Source organism: Larus michahellis, chromosome 3, assembly GCF_964199755.1.
Source record: "Larus michahellis chromosome 3, bLarMic1.1, whole genome shotgun sequence".
NCBI classification, from domain to species: domain Eukaryota; kingdom Metazoa; phylum Chordata; class Aves; order Charadriiformes; family Laridae; genus Larus; species Larus michahellis.
The window spans coordinates 123,597,596-123,625,166 of record NC_133898.1 but is presented as its reverse complement, the minus strand read 5'-3'; the positions used below and the strand labels follow the sequence as shown (position 1 = coordinate 123,625,166).

At 41.6% G+C, this 27,571-nt stretch overlaps 1 protein-coding gene across 12 annotated transcripts; it reads right to left on the bottom strand.

The window, feature by feature from the left end:
• Window positions 1-296: 296 nt before the first annotated feature.
• On the bottom strand, window positions 297-27,316 carry UBXN2A (UBX domain protein 2A). Of its 12 annotated transcripts, none has more exons than XM_074581972.1 (8): window positions 19,443-19,569; window positions 17,662-17,804; window positions 16,304-16,357; window positions 14,722-14,857; window positions 12,821-12,930; window positions 11,100-11,240; window positions 4,952-5,116; window positions 297-2,141 (listed from the first exon to the last, which is right to left on the bottom strand). In XM_074581972.1, exons 3-8 carry the CDS (start codon window positions 16,342-16,344, stop codon window positions 1,853-1,855), a joined length of 882 nt encoding a protein of 293 aa, XP_074438073.1. In that variant the 5' UTR covers window positions 16,345-16,357; window positions 17,662-17,804; window positions 19,443-19,569; the 3' UTR covers window positions 297-1,852. The 12 variants fall into 12 exon arrangements, with proteins under 12 accessions (XP_074438073.1, XP_074438070.1, XP_074438072.1 ...); XM_074581969.1 differs by having other exon boundaries at window positions 17,662-17,809; window positions 18,416-19,553; XM_074581971.1 differs by having other exon boundaries at window positions 19,294-19,553.
• Window positions 27,317-27,571: the final 255 nt, after the last annotated feature.

The window sequence follows — 27,571 nt, the reverse complement described above, 5'->3', positions numbered from 1 at the left end:
TTCTATGTTGCAAAAGCAGGCATAGTATACCGCTACTTTGACATTTCATGCACCTTTTAGATAAAGTAATTGAGCTTACAATCAAGCACGTGTAGTTTTCCAATGTTTAGTTTTACATCAAGACAAATTCAAAGGCACTGATTAATAAAATTCATTGATCAGGAAGCTCTGCAAACTGAGGCTGGATCTGTGTCTGTAGGGGACTTGTCTCTTCAATTTTACTAATGGATTTGACTGCACATTTCTTCCTACTACTAGAGATCTTGTAGGCTTTTCATATAGTACAGGAGTCAGTGCAAGAGCAAACAGAATTTAATTGCATTATTTGCAACATAAACCTGAATAACACAGTAGCACATCAAGTTTATAGCACTGAGAACAGTTAACTGCATAGTTTTCAGATTTGCTTTCTGAATGCACTGAATAGATATTTGTGCACTTGACTTTCATTTCACTGCCCTCAAACATACCAGGAGAGATGCTGAAGCAAAAGACTTTTTCATCCCTGGGAATGAAGAAAGCGCATCCCTAGTTTGAAGTAACATGACTTTTAGATAGAATTCAAATCACTCCAATTATGTCATTTTCTGTTCAGAAAAAAACCAGGAAATCCCAAACCCATCTTTGATTTATCCACACAAAAGAACTACAACCCCCAAAATCCTCCATTTGTGCAAGAAGCACAAACTAGTCAGCACTCTTCAAGGCCCCTGGATAAGTCTTACCTAGAGACTCTAGTTCCATTCACAAACCCACATGCTGCTCAGCAAACATAGTACAAAATATTTAGTCTTTATGTTGATTTCTCATTTAGCAAAACATGAAATAGTTGGCTACAGATTTTAAGTCTCAAGTACATGAACAGTAAAATAAAAGATTCAGACGGAAATGAGGCACAGAGGAGGAAGAAACCTCAGTTTTCAAATAATGATTTTCAGCATCTTTGAAACTTGGCCACATGCAATTAGCATCTCAATCAGCTGGCCAGTTCAGGACAGAGGCAGATACATAGTACAAAAACGACTGTGTCCCTCTAAGCCACTATTCCTGTATGGTAATCTCCAGAAAAGCTGAAGTTTTTGTGTGACAAGGCTAAAAGTGGATTTTTATCCTAATAAGCTAGGTAGTTGAACATCACCCTATCTGCAAGACACCCGTAGCAGCACAAGAGAGGCAGAAAACACTTCAACCATTGGTAATAGCAATTCCTTCAGAGCTTATTTTGAGGCACTTCGTATGCGGTATGCACCAGACTACCTCATTTCTGTCTTCTCACACATGCACCTACCACCATGTGAAGACTTGATAGAACATTATACTGCAGATCTTATGATAAAAGTTAAATCCTGAAGATACTGATACTGAAGATTTTCAAGTTAGTTAAGAGTTCAAATGTGAACTTCCCTGCAGCACCTGTTGCCTAAAAGTAACTGTGAGAAGAATGCAAACTGCAGCAGCTTACACCGAAATGTAAGTGAAACCAACCAGTTCAGTTTCACTTTAGTCCAAAGTGCAAAAATAAATACTATTGTTCCTTAAAAGGTGCTATCAGTAGTAATTAAGTCTCAGAGAACTGTTCTGCCTAAATACACTCATTAAAGAACTAAGAAGCTTTCTACCTAAGGAAATTCTAAGGATGACCTGTAGTACAGTTACCTCTGCTACATTGTATAGCCAGGCTCTGGCCACCCAATTTAGTGGAAAATACTTCTGTTACAGCAGATAATAGCACAGCACACATTTTGCTCTCTAAGAGCACAGTACGTGAGGATAAGAGTGCATCCAGATATCGCTGGTTACATTTTTGGTTTTGTCTAGTTCCACCTGTATGTAGTTTTTGGCCAGTTAAAAGTTAATTTGATCTTGTACTTTTGATAGCATTTTTTTGCTCATTCTTGAGCTGTCCATTAGGTGTAGTAGCAGTTTTATAGTCACTGTCAGGTGCTTTTATCACTAAGAGTCTGAAAGGCTCAGTTGTTTTCCGAAGTCTTTGAACAACAACAGCATTTTGCAACTTGGCTTCCTCTAGCGTGAGTGTCTCATCTCGCAGCTCTCGAAACGGCAATGAAGTAGTCAGTGTGAAGGGAACACTTCCCTCTGATCCTTGATATTTTGTTATGAAGTCTCTGACATGGCTTATTCTGAGAGGAAAAAAGAAAACTCAGCGTTAGAGCACTCCAATCCCGACACAGACCATATGCACAACACACATAGGCACCACAAGAGGAGAATGAGCTCCTGACTGACTTCACATAATAGCTGATGGCATAGAAATGGAGGAATATGATGGGGTGGTATCCTGAAGTGCCTGATCCACTGGGGAGGCAAGGACCAAGGTTTGCATGCTCTGAGGGTAGTCCCAACAGAAAAAACTATGAGCATCTTAACTCTGAGCACTCGAATGCTTTGCTATGGCTCAGGTGGTAGTTATACAAGCACACCATTTCTTAACCAGCTGGTGGAGCTCTTACCTGAGGTTTCTGTAGCCAAGAGCTAGTATAAAGATGCCTCCGGTGTGTGGTACATGTAGCAGAACCATAATAATAGTAAAGAAAAAGAGTTTGCAGAAGTTGTCTGGATAGCTTATGAGTTAACTAGGCCTAAATATAGTCTCCTTCTGCCAAAGCAGGTGCAGCAGTGAATTCATTACAGATTCAAGCTGCCTGTTAAGGCGTGAAGAACCTTGCAACAAGTGAGCAAGACAGAGGTTTTGTTGTGGAAGAATATGGATTGACCAATTTCATTAGAAAATGAAGATGACAGGATACATCTATACCAGTAAAATAAACACAGTGACAATGCCCATTCTCTGATGCTGAGACCAACTGGTAGAGTCTGGCTACTGGCAAATTATTAAACTCATCTTTCCTCTCCCCCATGCACAGGGTAGCCCATGGGGTTTACTGTCTCCTGGGAATGGTCCATGACCTGAGCTAACATCTGAACTGAACCTAGATACTGTTTGAGAAAGTGCTGGTTGGCTTGGGGGAAAGCCATCCTAACAGTTTAGCAGCATAGATGACCAAGTTTTCATGCCTTGGCCATACTTACTAGGTCAGATATAGCCAGCCTCTAATTCCTGTGCATGCAGGCCTCAATTAAGAGACAGCACTTGGTCTTACAAGCCTAAAATTTTTGGTTGGACATTTATAAGTGTCTACATGCATTATATCAGAGTTCATTGGGTTCCAAGAGCAACTCAGGTAATTAGCCACCAGCTATCTGCTTTAGGATGTAGCAGGTCCCTTTCAAGGCTCCATACCCAATGCTCCAGGGTCACACCAACTTAGCAACTGCTCAAGAAGGGACACAATTCAAGACATAGCTGCGTGTGCTATTTTCCTACAGCACTGCTCTGCTAGTCGCTTCACTCATATCTCCTCCATTCCCCACACTGCAGTATTACCATGTTACCTCCACTTCTGCGCCAATGCTGTAACTTCGATCTTGCATCAGTGATCAAGTCATATCTAAAGTAGTAGTTACAGTGGCACATACATGTTCTGGCTGCAAAAGGGTAATCAATTTACCCAGGCACTGCAATATATATGCTACAGGTTATTCAGCTATAGTTTAATTAACACGTAGTTGACTGTTTTCTGCTTCTCCACTGAAAGGAGTGCTATCCATGCAATCAAGTATTCTAAAAGGATTTCCCCCTATTTCTTATTAGGTCATACACAAATACTGCATACAGCACAAACATGCTGGTCTTGTGGCAAGAAGATATGTTATGATGAGTAGTTTGTTGCAAACTACTTCAAAAAGAGCATCACATCAGTGATGCTGCTGTTCCGCTTATCTCACCTTTTTTTTTTTCCCCTCCAAAAGCACTTAACAGCTGTTCAAACTGCTATTTACCGTGATGACAAAAAGCTTCTCAATACACTTAAATGTGTGAAACCTGGAATAATTTAGATATTAAGTCCTCCAATGAAGTATTTATAATTAAAATAGCAATTGACCCTTCTGCAGGACTTCGCAACAGTGTTTCAGTTCATACCTCAGGCCACTAACAGTAATAAATCAGTACAAGTTAAAGAAAAAGTTACAATCATCAACCTTCAATTGCTGAGCTTTTCTTCTGACCAGCCACAAAAACATACACTGTTTATTTTGACTGCAGCCTGGGTTGCATTAAATCTATGATCACTTCAAATTGCTTCAGAGAAGCACAGGCAACATACCCCTTTCCATATGATTTGACTGTATAGTACTGGAGTAATTTCTCAAATTACAAATTTGAGAAAGGCCTTGAAAGACAGTAGTTCTACAATTTAATGTTACACAGTTAATCCTACTTTCTCAAAGCTCCTGCATACATATGTTGTGCTAACACCTTCTGACGTTATCCCCATTTATAAGCCTCTTTGAGAGCCATAAATGTTACCAATTAAGAATTAAAGACATTGAGTGCATTCTATTCTGTCCATGTTGACATGCAGGTGATGAGCCTCCCCTGCCTGGTGCATTGACTCTGGCCCTCCCTAGAGGTTTCTCTGGCTCAACTCTAAGCCACATCCTCCAGCTCCCAGCTGGGGTGCTGTCTATGCCCAATGACTAGCAGGCTTTTTACCAAGCAATTTTCTCCAGATGCAGTGATTTTGTGAGAGATCTGTCATCTTAAAAGCTGTGTCCTCTAGTAATGAGCAATACATACACCTTAACTTCCACTAACCTACAAAGAACTCCTACAGTTTCCTCAGATTTCCATTTATGCTCAGTTATGTGCTGACTATTAACATCAGTTCACATTCCTCTTAAGGTCCTCTCTTATAAGCTAAAGCATTTCTCAAAATTTGAAAGGAGGTTTTCCAGACACAGCTGAACAGCCAATGTAAGTGAACTGAGGGGGCAGATTATTCACAGAAATTAAAAGACTTATCATGCATACAGGCATCATACAAATAGTTCAGATGCAAATACATGACAGTGCTAAAATAAATCTTACCTGTGAGAAACATTGAACTTCTGAATTATCCTTTCCCCATCAGCTAACCAGATCTGGATGTTAGTGATAGGCTCCAACTCATTTAAGGGTACTAAAGGCAGGCGTCTCTTGTTGTCAGGTCTTTGATGATCATCTCTTACTTTAGAGATTATCCTTGGAGTAGCACTGAAAAGAAAAGCCATACGAGGTTACGCCTTCTGTGTACAGATGTAAGCTTGAACCTCCCCCACCAGACCTCTGCTTCTGGAGCTCTCTGCCCTGTTATCAGGGTACAATGATGACTTCTTTTTTCAACAAATATAGGAATGCTGACATAACCATCAGCTTTTTTTTTTTTTTTAACTGTATGCCAATACTTTCTCTTGAAGACTTCAACATGCTCAAGAATTTCAGTTTACTCACGTTAAACATTTTTACAAGACAGAAAGGAACTTAATATCAAAGGGTTAAATACGAATATACGAGCGATGAAACAGTCTGAAGATCCTTTGTGCATTTTTTTGTACTAATCACACAGGTGAAACTTTAAGGGGTTTGAGTATTGAATTTGCATACTCAATGTTAATTTTCACCATAACGTGATTACAGTAATTCAATTTAACTGAATGTTGTTAGCCTTGATTTAGACCCCAGCGTCACCTATTTCAGCTTAGAAGCGTTACTCATCTATCAGAGAAATTGACTTAATGTGAAAATCCAGGCTGATGCATACAGCACTTGGATTTTAGTTTTTTTTTTTCCTAAGGCACTTTTGACAGCTGACCCTACCATAAGGGCAAAGACCCATAGAATGACTTGACAGAATACAGGGATCTCAGTCCAAGTGTGTAGTCTTAAAAAAAAAAAAAATTACTGGCAAAAATTTTTATTCTGAAGAAACATCTAGAGCTTAGTGCTTCTTTCAGGGCTAAGCTTGTTCAGCATGTACTGTTTAAGCCACCATAAGGCCTGATCCAATGGGCACATCCTCAGCTCATGTGAGTAGAACCAGACGTTTGCTTGCAAAACAATACCAGTGATTTAAGGAGTTACCACTTCTTCTCTGAGCTCAGCCGTGGTCACTGACTACATGAACACTTCACAGTGACTTGTGGAAAAGCTTTCTCTTTGCACAGAAAATTGATGAGTTACTGTTTCTTGAGAGAAAAGTGGCCATAGAATTAACAGTCTTAACAATACTACACCTGCTTCAGGGACAAATCCCATCCTTGCATTCTTATGTTCTTGTACCTGTCTTAGTTTAATGATAAAGCAGAAAAGTCACAGCCAATTTATTACTAAAACAAAGGTGGCTTCTGACTTAATATATTTAGGCTAATAAAGTTAGAGTCTTGGGCTCAAGTCCTTCTCAGTCTGAGGTATTTCAAAAACTCTTATCACCCACTGCCTAGTTAAGTGCCCTAACTTCTATGTTATCAGCCAGTAGAGGCACTTTTTTATTTCTTCCATTGAAACTCTGCAAAAAGAATGAGAATCAAGGAATCTCATACCCAAGTGAGTGATAAGAGATGTTCACTGCAGCTGGAGGCAGATGAGAGGCACAGAATCGCATTACATAGAAATCAGCTGGGGCACAAGAACTTGGCACCAACAGATTCCAAGAGGCACATGTGTGAAATATTCTGGTACTCCAAGTACAGATGACTTACTGTCCCCCACCTGCCTCTATTGATTTACTTCTCACACCCAGCTTCTGTTCATGCTTGATCTCAATACAAAATAAACCCTAACTGCCCCCTAGATCTGGAAAAAAAGCTTGAGCACCAGCAAGATAGTGTTAAACAGTCTCGGGAGCAGAGCTAAAAAAAAAAAGTTCAAGTCATACTTCAGTCCAGCAATGATCAGCTTTCACTGTCTACTTGATCAGTGCTGTTCAGTTCCAGGATCAGATACTGAAGTACAAGCACTCATGTGTGAGCTAGCTGTCTCCAGTACAGCGGAGGCTGGAGAGGTAGTCAACCGTGCAGGTGTCAGGCGCCTGGTTTAGCCTGGGCTGAACTACCTTTTAGCCCATCAGTCACAGTTGTAGTTCAGACAACTGTCTCAAATGGATACAGATTTTGGTGTCATTCTCAAACCAACTTCCCTCACGGTCACACCTCAGAATTTCTGGTAGGCACTGCAGCTGATTCTTTCAATAGCAAGTATGTGTGAAACTGAAGCCAACGTGGTAAGCTAAGCTGCAAGAGAAAGGTAGAAGGTTTATATTGACCAAGGTTTAAACAATTTCTATACTTCATAACTTTGCTCTTGCAGAACTGAGAGATAAAGCCATCTAGTGGTGGGAGCTTTGACTAAAGCCACAAACCAGGAATCTAAGTCTCTTATTAGCCTGAGATCAAAGCATTATCACCCCTTTTAAAGGCTTATTCCTTTTATAAGATTATCAAAAGAAGATGTAAACTGAAGATCGAAGAGACCTAAGAGCCTCCTGTTAATTTTCTGAAAAGAAAAAGCCCAAGAGTTAGGTATCATGCCTTACTCTGACTAAAGGTTAAGAAGCTTGACACACAATGTTTTACCCTAATGAGGTTACAGAGCAAGCCCACTTTGCTACGAGGGATTTCAGTCAATAGTTTAATTAACATGCTTCTGAGGCAGTCTTGAAAATGCATTGATAAGCTCAATAGAAAAGTGCGGTTGCAAATCTTGTTATAGTCCCAAACTATTAAACGCAGCTGAACAGTGGTAGATAAAACAGAATATACCCATTAGTTATATAGGTTCGTAAGGTATATTGGAAAAGTCTGATAAGCCTCATTTGTTTCTCCTGTACAACAAAAGGGAGAGGATCAAGCTCATCTGAGTTATAGCAACAAACATATAATTTCTAGTTCCTCCATTTTTCCCCCAACAGAAGTTTTATTGAGACAGTCAACAGAACGATTCATAATGGCTCATCCACCACATAGTCCATCCATCTGGGAACACTGGCAGAAAATCTATGGGCTATTAAAAAAATGTTTATTTGATAAGAAGTTTAGCTAGGTCATAAGCTGGAGTAAACTGTTCAGTCATTTGCCTCTCATTTCTGATTAAGCACACAAACGCAACTGTGGAAAGGGAGTTCTAGAGTTTAAAACATAGAGGTCTCAGACAGCACTACTATTTCCCCACAAAGCTTTTCTGATGAAAGAGTAGCATACGCATGCAATGCACACTTATAACATCAGGAAGCGAGCACTAGTTTGTGAAGTAAGAGCACTTACGGCTTGTTTCCAACATCAGCAAAAATATGTACTTGTCTTTAAAGAAAGGGCTCTGATAGCACAGCACTAGCAAGAGTAGAAAAAAAATAAGCATTTTTTTCCAGTCCTTAAAGGAAAAAAAATGCCGAGCAAGTTGTAGGATGTGTCAAGCGTACAACACCAGTCAACCAAAATTCACAGAATAGCGTGTTTCCAGAACCTAACTCTCCTATTGGGAAGCAAGATCATTACTTGCTCTAGGCATGACAGAACGTGACAAGCAACTGAACAACCTACCATTTAGCACTGGTTAGCAGCAGAAACCCAGCACACTGGAGATCTTTTTGCTTTTGCTATATACAGATCTACTTGCAGATAAAATAAGGTTAAGTTCTTTACCCTCGTTTGCTCAGGATTTCAGTGCCACCAGAAGCAAGTCTTGCAGCACCTCATCTATCTCTCAAGGGACAGTTTTCCCTATTGACTGTATCTACTCAAGCATGTAGCAACTGAATGGACTGTGCTACAGGAACAGATGAAACTGATAAAACAGATACTTGCTTCTCTGGGGCTGCCTGGAACCACTCATCCTTTACAATTATCAGCCTCTTACTCTGCGCATTATCTTCTTCCCCTGCCTCATCTGTTCCTACCCAGGTCACGCTTTCCCTCAGCGCAAGCACTGGGCCTTAGCAGCAAGCCCTTTCCATTTAATCAAAACAAGCTGTTCACCTACAGTTTCACCAGTCTACTATCCCCAGTCAGCAGGTCACTAAGCAGCCCCACCTTCCTGTGGGCTCCTGGTCACTGAATATGTTTTGTTCCCTAGGCTGAAGTCTGCTCTTAAATGACAGGGATATGTGAAGCAGATAATTGGGCTGGAGTAAACAAAAGTCACAGGGATCAAATACATGAATTCCTGGCCTGCCCCTCTAGCAACAGGCTTCCAAAATACAGTACTGTTCAGTTATAAATCCAGTTTTAGCATTGGCATTTGTGGCTGACCCTCCCCAACCACAAGAGAGTCACGGAGTAAAGGAAAAATGATCACTATAATGCAGTAAATGTCTTACTGCAATAAATGTACAGTTAAATACTTAAGAATTTTAAGAGAATGCAAAATAACCTCTTACTTCTCCAGTTCCCTTTATGGCATTGTCATACTCCCATCTTCTTACACAAAGTATTGCACATACAGCTTTAAAAGAGATTCTTTTCTCTTAAATCACAGAATAGAAGAATGACAGCCTTTCAGGTGGAAACAGTTCTGCTAATATTGAAACCTTGAACAAAGAAAGCCAACAGTATCCTGGCTGTATCAACAGCAACACAGCCAGGAGATTGTGGGAGACGATTATCCCCCAGACAGCACTCATTAGACGCACCTAAATACTGCATTCAGTTTTGGCACCCAAAATAAAAAAAAGATGTTGACAAACTGAAGCAAGTTCCATGGAGCGCCACCAAGATGGCCACAGGCTGGAGCATTCGCCCTCTGGCCCTATTCGCCCAGAGGCTGGAGGCGCTTGTTCAGCCTGTGGAAGAGATGGTGTTACGGGGGGCGGGGTGGGGGGGAAACACAAAACAGCAGCCTGCCAGGAGGTGGTGGTGCAACCCCCCCTCCTGCTTCAGGCCACTCGGTACTTGGCGTGATCTCCCTCCCAACCTGGGCCACAGAACATAACATAATGGTCTAACATGAAAGAAAGAAAAGGTAGAGAGCAACAGACGAAGAACACAATAGTGTGCCTGGTCCCTATGGCTCCTACCATTTGAAGATAATAACTACAATCAATCACTCCTGACACCGTATGGATCATGGCCACAGCAGGGGGAATACCAGGACCCCAAGACCTAACAAGCTCTCGAGTTGCGTAACCATCATGCAAGTCAGGGCAGACTGGAAAAGTACCTGACAAAAGTCAATTGTCTTGGATCCTATACGTAGTGATTCTAATAAAGACCTTTTGAGCTCTTCTGGATCACAGCAAGCTGTGGCCAGTAACTCCCCTGAGCTGAGACACCTCTCAGGCTGACACCTCGAGGTCAGGGCGGGACCCTTCTCAAGCCTCAACAACCGCCTGTTGAAGAACGCCAACATATCGTGAGTATCTACCCTAAATCTGAGAAAGGGAAATTTTAGCTATAGGCTAGCCTCTCTCATCCATCTCTCACCTGTATGTTGCGAGATACACATTAGCTTTATGTACGTGGATGTTGTTCTGCCCATCTGTGCATGTGTAGGACCTAAAAGCAGCACCATCTGGCTCACTAGCATCGCCCGCTATTAAGACACTCCTGATCGGAGACCTGTATGTGTGTGTGTGCACTTATATGCTCTGTTTAGATATATATACATATATGTATTAATCTGTGATTTGTACCTTTACTCATATGTATATGTATTAATCTGGGATACCTTCTAGGAAGTTAGTGTGCGTCTTCAAATTTGTAACTAAGTTGCTGTTCAATTATTTTGTCTACTCCCTTTGCAAACCCCTAAACCGGTTAATGATTAAGTGCTGCTAAAATTCAACCTCTTAATCTACCGTACATCATTAATAAATTTTGAATAGATGCTAAATCATAACCGTGTCAAGTATTTTCATCTGCAACATAGGGTCTACAAGAGGTCATAGGAGGAGGGAACCAGGCTCTTCACGGGGGACAAAAAATAACAGACTGGATATAAGGAAAAATTTATTTCCCACGAGGACAGCCAGACCAAAGCGGGCTGCACAGCTTCCACTCCTGCAGGATTTCAAGGCCCAACTGGACAGAAGCCTGAGCAACCTCAGCTGTCCCCACAGCTGACCCTGCTTTGAGCAGAAACTTGGATTAGAGAACTCTTTAGAGTATTAGACTGATTAGAGGTCACTTCCAACCTGAACTACGAGATCCTTTACCATAGGTATAGCTCCCTTCAGCTACTCAATTACAGATCACGTCAGACTACTCACCTTCCTAATCTGTAACCGTGTCCAGAAAAGGGATGAAACATTGGCTTTTTCGATGACAAATACACCTTATCTTTTTTGTCTTCCACTTTCACATCTACCTCCTCCTTATCAAAAACTTTGCGTAGCTCAAAAGGCAGTTCCCTTAAGAAAAAAAAATACATGTCAGAAAAAGAACTACTATACTGTTTTCAGTGTACAAAATAGATTAGTACCTGTTCTATGTTTATCCTTTTAAGAATGATGCTTTAAAAAAAAAACAAAACTTCACAAGTATTTACTAAGAGTCATGTCAAGTGCATGGCATACAAAAAACTTCAAGTTCCTGAACTGCAAATTAACTAGAAAGTGAACAATAAAATCCCAAAAGATATAATTATGCAAGTTGTTGAATGACGTTCAAATTTACTCAGCAGTTACCACTCCAAAGCACATGACATGTAGGAAGTTCAGTATTGCCATACATTGCTCCAAAAGTTCAATTATTTTATCCCCATAGTAAAACAAGAAGAAAAAAAAAAAAGACAATTGTCTTTTGAAGAGAAAGAACTGAGTCTAGACACAATGTGCTTAATTGCAAATAAACACGAATCTCAGCTTTTAAAAATTAGATCGTCACTAATAGCTACACTCTTCAGTGCAGTAACATCACCTTGGTAATGCTTTATTTGCTTTAAGCAGAACACAACAATGCCTTTGTCTATGAGCTCTGATGCAGATACTACATTTTCGGGCGGTGGGGCTCAGCTGGCACAGGGGCTGTACTAAGTGCTTCTGTACCATCAATGATTATGCAGGAACCATCTTGTAATTAGCGTCTTCACAAGCAAACAGTGGAAGAAAGGCAGCAAACTTTTGATGTATGCACACAAAAAACGCAAAGGGCTTTAAACAGCGCAGTTAATTCTTATTACACCTAACAAAGGTGACAAGCATAGAGGAGAAATATAGTGTAAAATTAGTTATTTTTGATGGGCTAGCAAAGTATGGAAAAGACAAAATATACAATGGTTCAGTAATTTCACATACTTGAAAAGGAGTTATGGAGTTATATTCTCCTCTCCATTTGTATAGGGGGAGGAAACAGACCGCAAATTAAAGGCTAGAAGTTACATTGGTTTGTATGGTTAACCTGCTTTTTTAAAGCAACACTGCAAACACTAGCAGAAATCAGGATAACATGCTAATTTTTAAGAGAGGGATGAAAGTAAGATTGCTATATGCACACAAATGACTGAAATAGCAAGTTTGTACTAGGAAAAATGTCTGAAATTTAAGACTGAACAAAGTTTCTTGATGTTAAATAGAGCAACTGTGCCCATTTAAGGCTTTTCATCAACAAAAAGAAAACAAAGACCATAAAAACAGAAATTCTCAACCACTTGTGCACTGAGTTAGTTAGTCAAAGCACCATTTATCCGTAGCTCTTACTGGGCACTCTGATTTATTCTTTATTTCATTCTGCACTTGCTGTGCTCCCTACCAACACTTGCTTTTATCTATTTCATCAGCAACTGTATGACGACTGCAACTGAAAGCTACATTAAACCTGCTGATGTTAAAACAGCCATTAGCACTGCAGGAACTGAGGCAGGCAGTGGCCTACGCTCCTAGAGGGATACTGCAGTGCAGCAAAGCCAAGCAGCTATGTAAAAAATTTAGAGCATAAAATAAGCGCTATCCAGAGCACGTTAACTCAGGCTGATTAAGAACACAAAACTCACCCTTTTTTAATGGAGTCCAAGAACTGCTGGTTTGCAACATCAGTGTAGCTCCTAAGCTCACCGTCATTTACTGTAAACCCATTTTTCCAAAGTTTAATGATTACATCAACCTATAAAGTAAGAACAATTCTCATAACAACACTGACATAAAACCAGCTTGGTATACCCGCAGTACCCCATGATTATAAATCATCCACTGGATGAACTAAAAATACTGGCTCACTATAATCTGTTTCGGCCCTGTGCCAACAGGCAGAGCAACTGGAAGGGGTAAGTGACATTTTTAAGTATCTTGTGTCAATCAGGGCTAGAAATAAACCTTCGCCCAATCATTTTGTTTTCCTAGATCAAGAACACTCCTTCATTTCAGCAGGAGGAAAAAAAACAACCAGAAGAGCTGGAAGATCCCAGCCAGCTGCAACTCTTCAAGAGCTAATTTGAGAGCCCACATGCCTGGTGTTGGAACACCAGCTACCAGAATAGTCCAGCTGGGAATTTATTAGGGTAAACCCTTGTTCTGATCATTCTGGAGGATTTCCTGAAAGTGAGGCATTGAGACAATGCATACAGAAGCCTTTCACTCAGGAAATGCAGCAAGTATCAGAAAATTTACTTTCAGATAGTCATACATTTATGTTACCCTGGAATTCCTGGGTATATTCAAAAGTTTGGCCTTACGGGAGTGAAAAAATAAATTCTCAGTAATTCATGAACTTTGCCAGAAAACATCTAATACTTCAACTTGTAGCCTTCACATTGCTCACTGAATCTCTTCAACATGGGTATGTTTGGGACTGCACTTTCAGATTTATGCATCATGCCATTTAAGCAAGCATTTGACAATAATGTTGTCTTGAGAGATACTTGACCACGTGTGAGGTATATGAAGCACAGAAAAATGCAGAATTCATCTCAGCTGGATATTAGTTTGAACTATGCTTGGTAGCAGTTGACAATTTTCTCTCTCTTTTTTTTTCTTTTCTTTTTTTTTTGCACAGTTCAACTTGTTAGATGATGATGATTGCTACATAAACACAAAGCACACACAAACTGCTGAATAACATTCCTTCTCTTCCGGTTAGGTAATCAGTCAAAAAGGTACATAGCACTCAAAGATTAGATTCCTTTAAAAAAAGTCCTGTGTCTCATGGCACCAATGCATATGGAAGGAGTTCTCAGCATGGGAAGGTGGCTCTACAGTGAACTGGTATGCAAGTTTAACATGGAGTAATTATTCCACACCAACGTCCCATTTCGACATTGACACAAGTACTGCCATGGAACATTATTTCAGAACTGCAATTTAAGGTATTGCTCCTGACACCCCGTTTCGCCCAGGCTCAGTCAGGAATCCATTAAAGTAATTTCCAGCAATGCCCACTCCAAATTTCTCCTTGACATCTTTGTTCTACATGGCCTTTCCTCCAGCCCCTTACCAGTCTTTGGGGAGTAACAGAAAAATACAAAAAGGACAGAATCACTGAGGTACAAACCCATACTAAACATCCCACAGCTATACAAATGAGAGCAAATGAAAAAGTTTTGGGCTGTGCCTCTGCGTAAAAAGGCTACAACTCTTTTAAACAACTTCTTATGCAATAGAAGTCATCATTCCCTGCACCTCACGACCAGCTCACTCTCCTTGCTCATAAAGCAGAAGTGCATTAGCCAATGCCAGCGTAAGTCCTAGAACAACATTAAACCCACTATAAAATAGAAAGAAACAGAAGCATAGGCCTGGTTGACTAAGAGATGGGAGACGTTCCTACTGTTGTCCGAATTCTGTGTGCATTTATTTACAGAGGTACTGGATAAAACTGCTGGACTTCTTACATTTGTTTTCCAGAGTAGTCCTGGAGTGACATTACGTTAAACATGAGTATTTTTTCTTCACTGCCTACCTGATTCTTGACCGTAGTTGGGGGCATACATATAGCACCAACCTTCTGTGCTTCTTCAAAAAGGTTATCCACCAAGTAGTCACAGTTTTGTTCCGTACCATTCAAAATGCGATCGTTGGTTCCCGATCTACACATCCTGCAGAACAAAGACATAAGTAAAAATGATGCCTCAGAGAACACATTAGAAGGCAAGCACTTACCCTAGAAGTTCAGTACCAAGAGGCATAAAAGACACGCTTCCCTACTCCCAGCTTACTTGGGTGTTACAAAACACCAGGTCAACTTTGCGTTGTGCCTTTTCTAGAAACTTCTTACGAATCTCTAACTGCTCCTATTCAGAAGCACAAGTTAAAGAATGACAATAGAAAAGGTGAATTAATCTATATAGAAGCTTCTAAACTTGGTATCAGAGCAAGGAATGCAAGTTAGATGATTCATGCTTCTAATTCAGACCATCAAAAGTTTAACTGCATACCAATGAAAGGCCTTCCTTAAAGCATTTCCATGATGCAGGCTTGGGTGACTTCCTTTGCCATAAGTTTTAAAAAACACATACAAGAAAATTGCCCTAGGAATTATTCCCACACCCACACTTGAACCTCCCCATTCCCACCACCATCACCGAACCACCATTACTGTCTTTGAAAGTTCATTAGAGAAACTCAAGAACAAGTGACTCAACACCACTTGAGCACACTGAAGAAATACAATAGAATACTCCAACGCTGTGGAGACTGCCAGAGCATAAAAAAAGATGCATCAACCACATCTTTTTATAGAACGTTGTATATGTGACAGCTGTTTCTGTTAGATTTTCATCAATCAAAATGCAGAAATATGCAACTTGAATGAATGATTATCTTTCAGTTTAGGTTCTTTGCATAGTAAGAGGATTATGCAGCTTTTGGTAAACACTGCAGGAGTTATTCCTATTGGAGATTCAGAAAAGTCTATTTTAAGCAATTCAGAAAAAAAAATCCCAGCTCTTGAAAAATATTCAGTTTTACATAAAACTCTGCATTGAATTCAAGAGCGGGAGCGCTTATGTGAATGGTAATTACATACATTTGCATAAAAAAGAATTGTTTGCAGTGCATCTATGCAACACTAAGAGCCCCTACAGATTAACATCTTTAAACAAAAGAAGAACTCAACATTAAAGAAGAAATTTCAAAAGTGTGCTGTTCCCATTTCAGTTTTCTAATGGAACTAAAGAAACTTGAAGTGTTAATTTAGGTATTCACTATGCTTTACCTCGGAAATATAACTGGAAAACCAAACACATCCATATCAAATGTGGAGGTGAACAGTGAGTTAGCAATTTGTAAAGCTGCCTTTCTATTTTAAATAAAAATATTTATGCAGCTTCTTGCACCTAGGAAACATTCCAGGTATGTGAAAAATCTTTTACCAAAACTATACATATATGTTTTTTAAACTTCAGTACATGTGGAACATCTGGATACTGAAGAAGAGTTTAAAATTTTAAAATTTAACATAAAGTTTGAGAAGTCACGACAAAACACACAAACAGCAATAGGAAAGGAAGAGGAAAAAGGGGGAGGAGGGAACTGGCACCTACCATTCTTTCTTTACAGTTTTGATATTGTCCATGTCTCTCATTCTGGTGTTTCACCTAATTATGAAAAGAAGATGGTTAAAAAAAACCCAACACAAAACAAAAAAAAACCCAAAAAACTCCATCAGACAAAACACCCAGCACACTTGCCTCCTTTTGTGTCTGAAACACTCTTTATAGTTTTTTCCTGTGTTGATAGTACATTTAACCAGAAACATCAACCTCCCCCCCACCAAGTCTCCAGATGGTTCTTTGTTTTCCTGCAGTTTCTAATTTAATGACACATGAACCGTGCATCGGTTTCAGACGTTCAAAAGGAAGATCGCTTTTTCATAACTGTACAAAATAAATTCCACAGTAATCACCTGAATTGAAAATACATGTCCATACCTACAGTAAGCAGGGAAAAAATACCACATTCCTTTTCTGAGCAGCATGATTTAAACTCCCCTGATTTTTCACAACACTGAGACAGCTGCAGAAAAACTGCACTGGCACTGCAGGCACTCTAATGACCTTCACCTTAACAGTCTGCATTGCTGGAAGGTGCAAGATGTGCCAGGTTCCCTTCCTACCATACCACAACATATTGGTGCAGCATCCCAGAAACTGTGAATTTTCATTTCTGGTCTACCCTTTAGCTGGAAAGAAAATCCTGCATTTGCAAGTACTAACATACTACAGGATTAGTCTGCCGAGTCAAGAGAAATGAAGAATGCCATACTGATCTCATTACACTCACTTCTGAGGACTCTGAAAAAAAGTTACAGAAAGCGAAAAAAAAGCCAGAGACTCACAAAAACACCCTTAAAAAATAATAAAAATCACTCTAAAATTAGACAAGCCCCCTGGAGAACAGAAATTTTAAGTTGCAACTATGTTTAAAGAGTGATTCCCGAAGACTGCTGGGTACAGGTTACACAGATGATGGGAGGTTCGGGACTAAGTCACGATATTGTGCATGGCTTTTAAATAACATCAGTTCAGGCAGTGACAGCCATCATACTTCTAGTAGTATGTAAGTAGCATGCACAGCAAGACTAAAATAAATTTTAAGTGGTTTTGACATCCAGTTTAACAAGATGGAGAGGATAAGGGGAAACAACATTCACTGCAGACTAACAAAAAACCTCTCATTCAGTTATTCAGTACTAATTCATGTTCCTCAGGAGGCTGATACTGGTATTCTTCCATCCTGAAAGTTAAATCCTTGTGAGACACATCTGTAGAAATGTACATAAGCCTTCAGAAAACAAGTGAAAGATTCAGTTAGTACATCTGTAACAGGTTTTAAAGTTTAGGCAGCCTTCAGTCTAACCAATGCTGTTATGCATTAGGTCACAACAGTATACTTAGCATACCTTTGACATGTCACATCAGATGCAGTATAGTCTTTTTTTTCCCCACTAATCTTCTGCCAGACCATTACACATATCAGGCAAGCCTGTGCTGGTACAGTATGACCTTATAAGCATATCTGATTGCTGTACTTGGAACTTTGTACCTACACTTGGAAAAAATGAACTTTCAGTATCAACTAAGTATAGTAAAATTAAGAGTGCTTAAAAAATACAATTTTTCAAACTTTCCCAAATTAAGTTTTAACACACTTCAGTACAAAGTAATTTTTCGTGCTTTGTGTTAATGTGCTTATCTTCTAATCTCTCACTATTCAATAGACTACTCCCAAAGCAACAAAAGCCACCTCCAGCCATCTGCTTTTGTTGATTCTGTGACTTGTCATCAGAGCTGTTAAAAAGAGACAGACACAATGAAGCAGCTCTTCAAATTAATTCTTTTGCTACATTAGGCTGGCCTCAAATGTGCATGAACAGCATTCAAAACTGGTCAGCTGTGAACTTTGCTGTTCCTTTTAAAGAACAACAGCAATTACACTTAGAAGAAATGTTTGTGTTGATGTATCAAGGTAAAGAAATCCGCTTATACAGCATATTGGTGTTTATTTTGACCAAAAAGCCATTAGGAGATAGCAATGAGACTGCACGGCAAGCACTTTAGCTCAGCAAGCCAACCCAACTAGCCCCAACAGCCTCTCCCGCCAACTTCTGACACACATCCCTAGATGTCACTTAAAAACTTAACGAGTGTTGGTACCTATTTATTTATTTTTGCGTCTGTGATAAAAGGTATCACAGAACTGAACTTCCACCTCCGGAAATTAAATGTGAAACACAGGAAGAAGCTGAAGCTGCCAGCAGCCCACCACTACTGCATCTGGTAGCTGTGGCGGGACACCCCTGCTCTTTCCTGGCACAGAGCGGCGTCCGCCGCCTCTCTCCATCCCCGCGACCACAGGGGACCGGCCACTGTCCCAGCCGCGGCCCTTCACCGCCAGGTCTTTGAAACAGGCAACTTTCACCTACACAGTTACACACATATTAGTTTCAGCAGATGTGTTTGTGCTCAGTATTGTTGAGCCCACGCATCCAGTTATTTTAACGCAAGGAAAACAAAACAGAAAGTACTTTTTGATGCTTTCCCGGCTCTGACAGGCAGAAATACTCGAGCCAGCGCAGGCAGCCCCCTCCCCCACGAGGGACCGCCTTGCTAACTTTGGCAGAAAGTAAACTTCTCCAGTTGAAAACGGTTTACAGCAGAGCGCAGACTATCGCTACGCCACACGGAAATTATGACTGAAAACCGAACCGTACCGTCTGACAAAAACACAAGCGGCTCCAGAGAAACGGCGAGCGCGAATTAAAAGCAAGACAAGCACCAGACCTAACGGCCTCAACGCGACCGGTATGCTCAGGGGAAGACCCCAGCACAGGCGTTTCCTCTCCAGCTGCCCAGAAGGGCTGAGCATTTTGGAGAGAACCCCAACCCCCCCTCCTGGGCTGACCGCACCTGGGCCGACCCGCGCTCCCCCACACGGCCTGGGCCCTGCCCGCCCAGCCCCCGCCCTGCGCAGCAGCCCCCGCCAGCCCCCCGCGGCGGCGGTGAGGTATTCTGAAGTGACGATGAGACAACACCACGGTAGCAGCACGGAGGAGTAACGCCTCAGGGCGCCCAAGGAAGGGGCCGGGCCGGGTAACGACCCCCCTGCCCTGAGGGACGCCCAGCTCCAGGCGGGACGGCACCGGGGGCCGCCGGGCGGAGGCAGCGGGGAGGCTCGGCCCACCCTCCCGCCTCAAGACGGCCCCAGCGACGCCAAGTTCAAGCTCCGGTCGGTGCTGAGGGAGCGCCGGTTGCGGCGGAACGCGCTGGCCCGGCCCAGCCTCTTCCCACAGGAACTCACTCACCCGCCCGGCGCCGGCCTCCCCGCCGCGCCAACTCCCGGCTGTCCCGCGCCCCACCGCGCAGGCGCGACCGCCAACGGCCGGGGCAGCCACTGCCCCCGCCCGGCCCGGGCGAGGCGGGGCGGGGGCAGAGCTCCGCCCCCGCCCGCCCCAGGGGCGGGGGGGTAGTGCGGGCAGCAGCAGCGCCGCGACGCGAGTGGGGCTCCGTGGGAAGCCGCACCCGGCTCTGTGAGAGGACACGCAGCTTCCCTGGGGGCTGCCCTGCCCTGCTGGGGGTGGCAGGGCTCACGGCCCGGCGCCTCCTCGCAGAACTGCGGCTCCTCCTCTGAGGGTAGGGGGCAAAATGTCCGGGCAGGGGCCTGGCGCAGCACGGCAGCCGCGGGTCGTGTCACCCACTCAAGGGGCTCGTAAACCTCTGTCTGCTAGGCCAACGCGTTTTACTGCAAAAGCAGATTTCTCCTTCTGACTGAAGAACAAAAGATACGGTTTAAATGTCTGTACACGCACGGGCGAGGGACAAAAAGCGGCATTCAGCTGGCGTCCACAATGGCGGAGAATGGGCCCAGTGTCTTGGCTGTGCCCGCGCCTCCGCTCGGGGAGCACGGGCGCGGAGCTGCCCCCGGCTCTTTGTCTGTCCAGCCCCGCGCAGACGGCAGGAACAGCCGCACACTGAACCCTTTGGAGATGAGGAATGCCTCATTATGCGGGGAAGGACTAATTAAGGGCAAGTGTTGATACATGTGAAAAGGAGCTCTGCCGAGGCCTTGCACCGAGGACAAAAGAGCGGCGCGCTGGTTGGAAAGCAGAGCCCCCGAATTCCCGAGGGTACCTTAGGAAGGAGAAAAGGGTATCCTGGAGGAGGCGAGGAATGTTTAGCGGCGTGTCCCAGCCCTGTGCCGAGCGGTGACGGCCCCTGCGCCGGGCCCGTGCTGAAGGGCTCGGCGGCACGGCGCCGCAGGAGCTATCCAAAGCAAACAGCCGGCCCCCGGACAGGGGCGACAGCAGTCATTCCCCGAGATTCACTGCGTGCACCTGCGTGCTTTTTAATAACGGGTGTTTTTTCTTTTCAATCATTAGTGGTGCACTGTAAAACATTTAGAATGAACCTAAATTGAAGCGCCACAGCTAGCTAGTTCACATTAATTAATGGGAAATCCGCTGCAAGTTTACGAGTGCAATCAAAGATCGTTCTAAAAGCAAAGCTAATACTACTTCGAATGTCACCTTCATGTGGGACCTGTTTCTGCAATCCCTTAATTGTAATGATAAAAGTCACATTCTTCAAAAACATTGAAATAAGATGCTTAGTCTCAGAGTTCAGCGAAGGTGAGTAAAAGAAGTAAAATCTGACCCTTGACAGTTATAATTTCTTCGCTTTTGTAATGTACATCACAATGCGCTAAACCTTTTGAAGGCAATTTGGACTAATTGTTAAGTTTTAACTGGATGAGATCTAATTACAGCTCCTGCCTATGAATCTTCAGGGAAGATAGTAAGAAAGTTGCCTTTTGTTTTGGTGTAAAATACATGGAGCCTTATCTTCCAAAATATGGATTTCTGAGATTCTCTTCTCCCTGGTTTTGTTTAATGTTTTAAATTACTTTGAAATTTTTGGATAAAAGGCGCTTGTTAAAAGTGTTACTTACTGACTCTATTAAATGAGGTTTTATATATTTACAACTTAAAACAAGAATATACCACTGTTGAAAAGTTCAAGGAATTTACAAAGCTCTAGGTAAAACTTCAGAAGGTTGTTCTGCAGCACTGGACTGTTTTATATTTTCTTTCAATATTTTAAGTACTTTGGCTCCATTTCATTAAACAGAGAAGTTCAGCAATATACTTAACCCTTGCTTGGGGGCCCTTTCTGCAAAAATTTTACAGACCCAAAGGTAAGTGTAGAAGGAGGCAAGATTGGACTTACCTGGTGTAATGATGCAGGCTCCCCAACGGCAATCATGTATTGATTTAGAAGATTAGGTCTATTACTGGAAATCAGAGTACAGCTGGAGACATGCTGACCTACTACAATAGGAGTCGGTGTCTTAGTGAATTTAGTGGTTTCTTAAAAGCTCTTCTAAGTACAGCTGTTCTCCCTCAGGACTGAAACTATTGACAAAGCATAGGAGTAAGAAAAATCTTAAGGAAGATATTACTCTGTCTTCAACTCCAGTGTAGCATAAAAAAATCAGTTTTACTTAAAAGCTGGAAATTTTCAAGTTAGAGTGTTGTTAGAATCGAGACGTCACTAAAATCCTTTTAGACTCTGTGCATTTCATACGGCTTATTCTCTGGCAAGAAATAGTACACGAGATGAAGAGAAGCAAATGGCCCTTTTCTTACTGTGTGGTGAATAGAAGCAAACAGCCCAGACGGAGTTCTCTGAAAAAACTCTAACAGGGTATTCATGAGATGAATACAACCATCTCATGCCCCCTTTGTTGGGAGAGATCAGATGCACTGGTGTGGAAGACAGTAACAACCCCTGAACGTGTTTTATAATGTAGGAGTGGATCTCACTGTTGACAAAGTAAAGCAGTGTTTTAGCTGTCACCACCCATCCTGTGAAGGTCACAGAAGAACCAGTGTACATAATATATCTAAAACCAAGCAGAACATTAATTTTTAAGGGATATTTTAAAACCATGTATTTAACAAGGTTAACCTGTGCCAGAAGAAGCCATCAGCTACCTATAATTAAACATCAGCACATCGGCTATATTGATTGACCTTGACTTGAGATAGCAGTTGTTGCCTGAAGCCTTTTGTAAGTGTATGCATACAGAGCTGGGACAGAATGGGAGGGAAGCGGGACTGTAAAATAAACAGGAGAACAGAATCTGGCTATTCTGTAGCTGGCAATTCCATTGACAAAGACAGCACGTTCCTCTGCACAGTGTCCTTTCCCCACACGCTCCTTGCAGGAATGTTAAACCTTGTAGGCTGCCACACAGGGAGAAATAGCTTAAGGGACCGATGTTTCTGGAAAGTCAGCTGTGCAATGGAAAAGAGAGCCATTGTTTTATGGGAGACATTGGGTGAATCAGCATTCATGAAGAGGGTGTTACCCCCATGCAATGAAAGGAGTGTCTATACATGCTGCTGGACTCTTGGACTGTAAATCCAAAAGAAAAGCAACTATAGCTTCTATTTTAAAAGTAGCGTGGACTGCATGAAAGCATGAAAAATTCAAGACAGCCTGAGCAAGTGTTTGTACCAGATAACACGCATTTGGAAATAACATATAATGTGAATTCTCAAAACAAAGACACTTCTAAGTGAAATTACAATGATGATACGGTAGTGTAGCTTATGAGAATCGTTCTTGGATGTGTAACAAGAAAACATAATTCTAAAGCTGAGATTGTGTGTGAGGACTAGGGAGATTTATGAGCAAATAATGTTTCTGCTGGACTTCCCATGTGACCTTAGTCAAGCCATTATGCATTCGTATGCTCCTAAAGCTTATCTACAAATGTGTTAATAAATGCCTGTTTTTATTGTAAGTATTTTAGGACAGAGTCTGTTTTTTACTACAAAGCTATACATCACCCAGCATAGTAACAGGCTGGCGGTACTACTTTCATATGATTAATGATCATAAACACCAAAGTGAGATGATTTGCCACTTTTGTCCAAGATGGAAGCAATTTACAGCCTGTATAATAGTGAAAAACAGACCCTGTGGATTCCTGGCTTACAATATCATCAGCCTGTGAGTTTCACACAATTATTAGTATTAGAAAAACTATCTCCTGTAACCTTAGCTCAATGGGAAAAGTGTTATGGAAGCTAATGCCTAGATGTGATGGGAAGATAATTTTGAAGTATTAGGAGGTAAGTCTTACCACTCCCATTTCATGTCATCTAAGAAATCTACTCTCTGATCCTGCCTCAGGTTGCAGTGATGTTATCTAGTGTAGTGTGGAAAACAATCTTCAGATAGCAGTGCTGATAACATGACTGAACATTAACTATTTAATTCTAAAACATTATACATTTTAAAATGATAATGGTAGTCTTCAAGTAACAGTCCATTTTTAATAACACTGCAAAATGCTTGCAGTGTGGAATGACTGTGTCACCTTATGCATTCAAGTTCAAGGTAGTACCAGTCCTGAGTACTGGACGCTGCCTGTTTGATGTTCCCAAACTTATATACCATGGGCATATCTCTGGAATGGACAGTTCTCAAAGGAGAACCCACACAGTCTTAATTTCCTAAGAATCCCTCGGGAAAGGCCTTAGGGCAGGTGCCATAAGCAAGATCTCTTGTGAATCTTTTATATTTCGAGATTCAACTGAAACCAGGAGGAGCTGACAGCATGACTGAGAGGAGCACACAAGAGCTTATAAATAGAGTCCTGAAAAGATGATTTGATTTCCATTCTTTGGACTATTATAGCTATTCAGAGATACTGCAAAGTAATCTCTGGTAAATTGTCCATGATTGAAGCAAATGGTAACTTGCTGAATAGAGCCCCCTGGTCCTTACTAGGCTGAAACTCTCCACAAAAGTTCTGAATAAGGGATGAAGGACTTTTTCTTTTGTTGTAACGCGTTCCTAATTTCCTTGTAAAATAGGGATGGGTAGCAACAAAATCTTCCATCTCCAAATATTTCTTGTGCCATTAAATACTACTCATGGAACAAACAGGGCTCTCCATCCTTTGGCATTTTTTAATGTCCTTCTATGTTGCTAAGTCACAATAAGAATTTCATGCCCCAAGTCTTGTTTAATGGAAAGGGATTCTTTTGCTCAAGTACTTTTTCATGTTTTTCCAATTTCCCGTTGGTGTACCTGCCACAGCAGATGTTGTGCTGCCTTCTTAATATATGTTTCAGATACCTTCATCTTCTTTTCTGAACTACTGGAGATAAAAAGAGCGTCAAACACTGCTGTAAGCTTTGGCATTCATTATAAATCGGTTCCATTTGAAGCATAGTCCTTCCCAATGGCTTTTATTTTCAGAAGTATTTAGACATCTGTCTGTAAGACCAAACTACAAATCTTGAAATTGAATCTACTGGGAATAAGCTCTACAAATTTTTTACGTAACGCTTAGCAGAGTGTGGCTCCAGTCATTCTCCCCTTCCTTTCTTCATTGTCTTTTGTCCTTTGCTACTCAGAATTGTTATATTTTTCACAAAGCTTTTCCTGTGTGTAGAGTGCTGAAGAGGGTCAAAATAGGTTTCTAATTCTGTTGTGTCTTCATATGACACTTGAAACAAACAACAGATATAAAAAATAGAAAGAAGTAAATTCTTGGATTAGTGAAATTACTCTAAATCCATTTCCACAGTAATTCATCTTTCATTCTTCAACCACATTTCGATTTCTAAGTATGTGTGATATAAAATATTAATCCTATGTTAACATGTTCTTGGTATTACAAGGAAAAATTCCAAACAAAACTAACAAGCAAACCTTGTAATTTTTGATTTATTTATTTATATTGTCAGTACTAAAAATGGCGATGGTGCTCACGTAGAAGCTATAAAACTGTAAGCTGTTTGAGTCAAAATAACTAGCCACACCTTGTAAGAGGAACAAGACAACTAAGAAACCTGAAAATAAAACCATCTGTGAAAAACAATCTAGGGAGTAAACATCCAAAATGAAGCATGTCTTCACATGTTCCCTACTATGCTAACATAATGAGAATACAGCACTAAAAATGTTCAAAGCAGTGAGCAGGGATTTTTAACTACATCAATCCCTCTACAAGAGTAGTCCCTCTGGCGTCATAAAGAGTACTCACTGGAGTATGGCTCACAGGAATGAGATCAGAACACTAAAAAAAAAAAAAGTAGAAGAAAAAAGGACACAACTATGGTAAAAATATTTAGCAAATATAAAATAAATAGCTTTTAAGTTGTGGGTTTTCTGTTGCTTCAAGCAGATCTGGATAGGCACCCAGGAAAATCAATTTGCTTGCATAATGACCAAGTTTATTTTACTTTTTAAAAGTCATCAGCGTTCATGAGAGGAGGAGTGCTGGTTTGAATCAGGCATGTTGCAAACAGATGTTATGCAAGCTTCCCCAAACAGCCCTGCCAATGCATTGCAATCCTGAGTTATGACATTCACTGTAACTGCTGCAGTCTGGGCCCTTTTTTGGGCCACAGATCGATCTGTTGGTTTTCCCAAAATGGGGATGATATTTTTGTGATGCATACAAAAACTTGAAGAAGATCAACGTATTATTTTTCATTTCAGACCAACAGAATTTGGACACCATCTCTGAGTTACACGGCCTATCAGCAGTATAGGACAGAAATGGCAAAGTACATTATTTGTACAGTATGTGATTGTGATGCTAACTCTTAGCAAACACATTTCCTGGTTCATTCCCACAACGTAAGGGACAGTCTTTTGCAGTTTCCTTCTATTCCTACTTTTGAAGGATAAAAGGAAGTGATTTCCAAATACCATTTTCAAAAACCATCATAGGTTTTTAATGAAAATACTCCTTTAGCCTACAAGTGTATGAAATAGACACATCCTTTCATAACCGTTAAACAAATAAATGAAGAAACAAAGGATGTGAAACATAACAAACCTGATCTCGTGGAGCACAACTACTGTACTTTTGAAGGACCCTGCAGATTCCTGAATAGGAGATGAAGTACTGTTGCTAATGCAGATTAAAAGCTCTAAATACAGAATGTCAGAGAGAAAAAGACCATAGATCCTACTCCAAAACACACTGTATTTTGCAGTATCACATAATTAAAATTTGTCGCTGTTCACAGTAAGAAAAGTTTTGCTTCGAAAACTAAATAGCCCATTTTCTTATTTTATATCCCAATGTCATTATTGCATTTTTTACATTTTTAAGTACATGCGCTACCATAGTTTTTCAGACTTTAGTGTTAAAAAGAAAGATGTGGGAGTATGCAGGTAAAGCAGAATAATAGTTTTTACATTTATTATTCTTTATTAAAACGTTATTGCACTTTCCATCTTTAAACAATAAAAATACTTTGATAAAGCTTGCTTGAGCCTAACAGCCTAAGCCATGTGATCAGTACTTTTATTATACAATTTTTTTTTTGTTAAAGAAGCAGAATGCACTGAAATAACTTGCCCAGCAGTGCCAAACAAATCAGTGTGAAAATTAAAAGGTTGAGACTTTGTCACCTACAGCTCTATGCTTGTATTACTCAGCTACATTTCTTTTACAAAGCTTTAGTTTTTGGGGCTTACGTGCAGGCACTGTGGTAGATTCAATAAAAGGCAAGAAGTTGTGGTGAGAGAGGAGCGATTCTTACAGCACATCAGCAAGAAGGGACTGTATTATATATAGTTCGTGAATAGCCTAAAGAGCATTTAGGTATACAATGTACTGTAATACTATTTTTCTTCCCTCTAAAATGTGGTTATCGGATCTGTCGGAGAAAAAAAAGCTTTCCAATGACTGAGCAATGAACATCAAAGTCAAATTGAGGCTACTGGGCAAAATACAGAAGATGCTATGGGTGACCTGTACAGCAGGCGAAGCAGGGGCACATCCCTGATAGCCTGGCTATCAAGAGGATTCCTTGACAGTGCGACTCACCGGGCTGTGAAACAGTTTTCCACGGAAAATGGTGGGGATCCTATCCTCGGAGGCTCTGTTCGCCTAGGCTGTCATGTCAGTGCCTGGAAAGAGCATAGCCGGGGTAGCAGAGCCGGGGGGCTCTGGTCCCCCGGGTCCCGGGGCAGAGCACCTTTTTGAGCTGTGAACGGTGCGACCCTTCGCCCCGCGGGGCACCGGCTTCTTCCCTTCCCTGGCCCTCCTCACCGACGCGCACCCTCGTCCCTCCTCGCCTTCAGGAGGCGGCGGCGGCGGCGGCTCCACCGCCGGGCTGGGTCCGTCCGGCGGCTCGACACCTCCTGACAGGCGTCGGACCGGTGACGGCCCCGGCCCTGGGCCTCGGTGGTCCCTCGGGCCCCGCCGCGGGGCCGGTGGCTCCACCGGTCCCCTCAGCCTGACCGGACAGCGCACACCCCGCCCCGGCTCCCCTA

Excerpts from the sequence above, each read along its gene's own strand:
- UBXN2A (XM_074581973.1), bottom strand. The coding sequence starts at position 16,344 with ATGAGAGACATGGACAATATCAAAACTGTAAAGAAAGAATG. Across the intron at positions 12,931-14,721 it reads CAACTACGGTCAAGAATCAG|GTTGATGTAATCATTAAACT; the intron begins GTAGGCAGTGAA and ends CTTACTTTATAG. Across the intron at positions 5,117-11,099 it reads CACGGTTACAGATTAGGAAG|TGCTACTCCAAGGATAATCT; the intron begins GTGAGTAGTCTG and ends TTTTCTTTTCAG.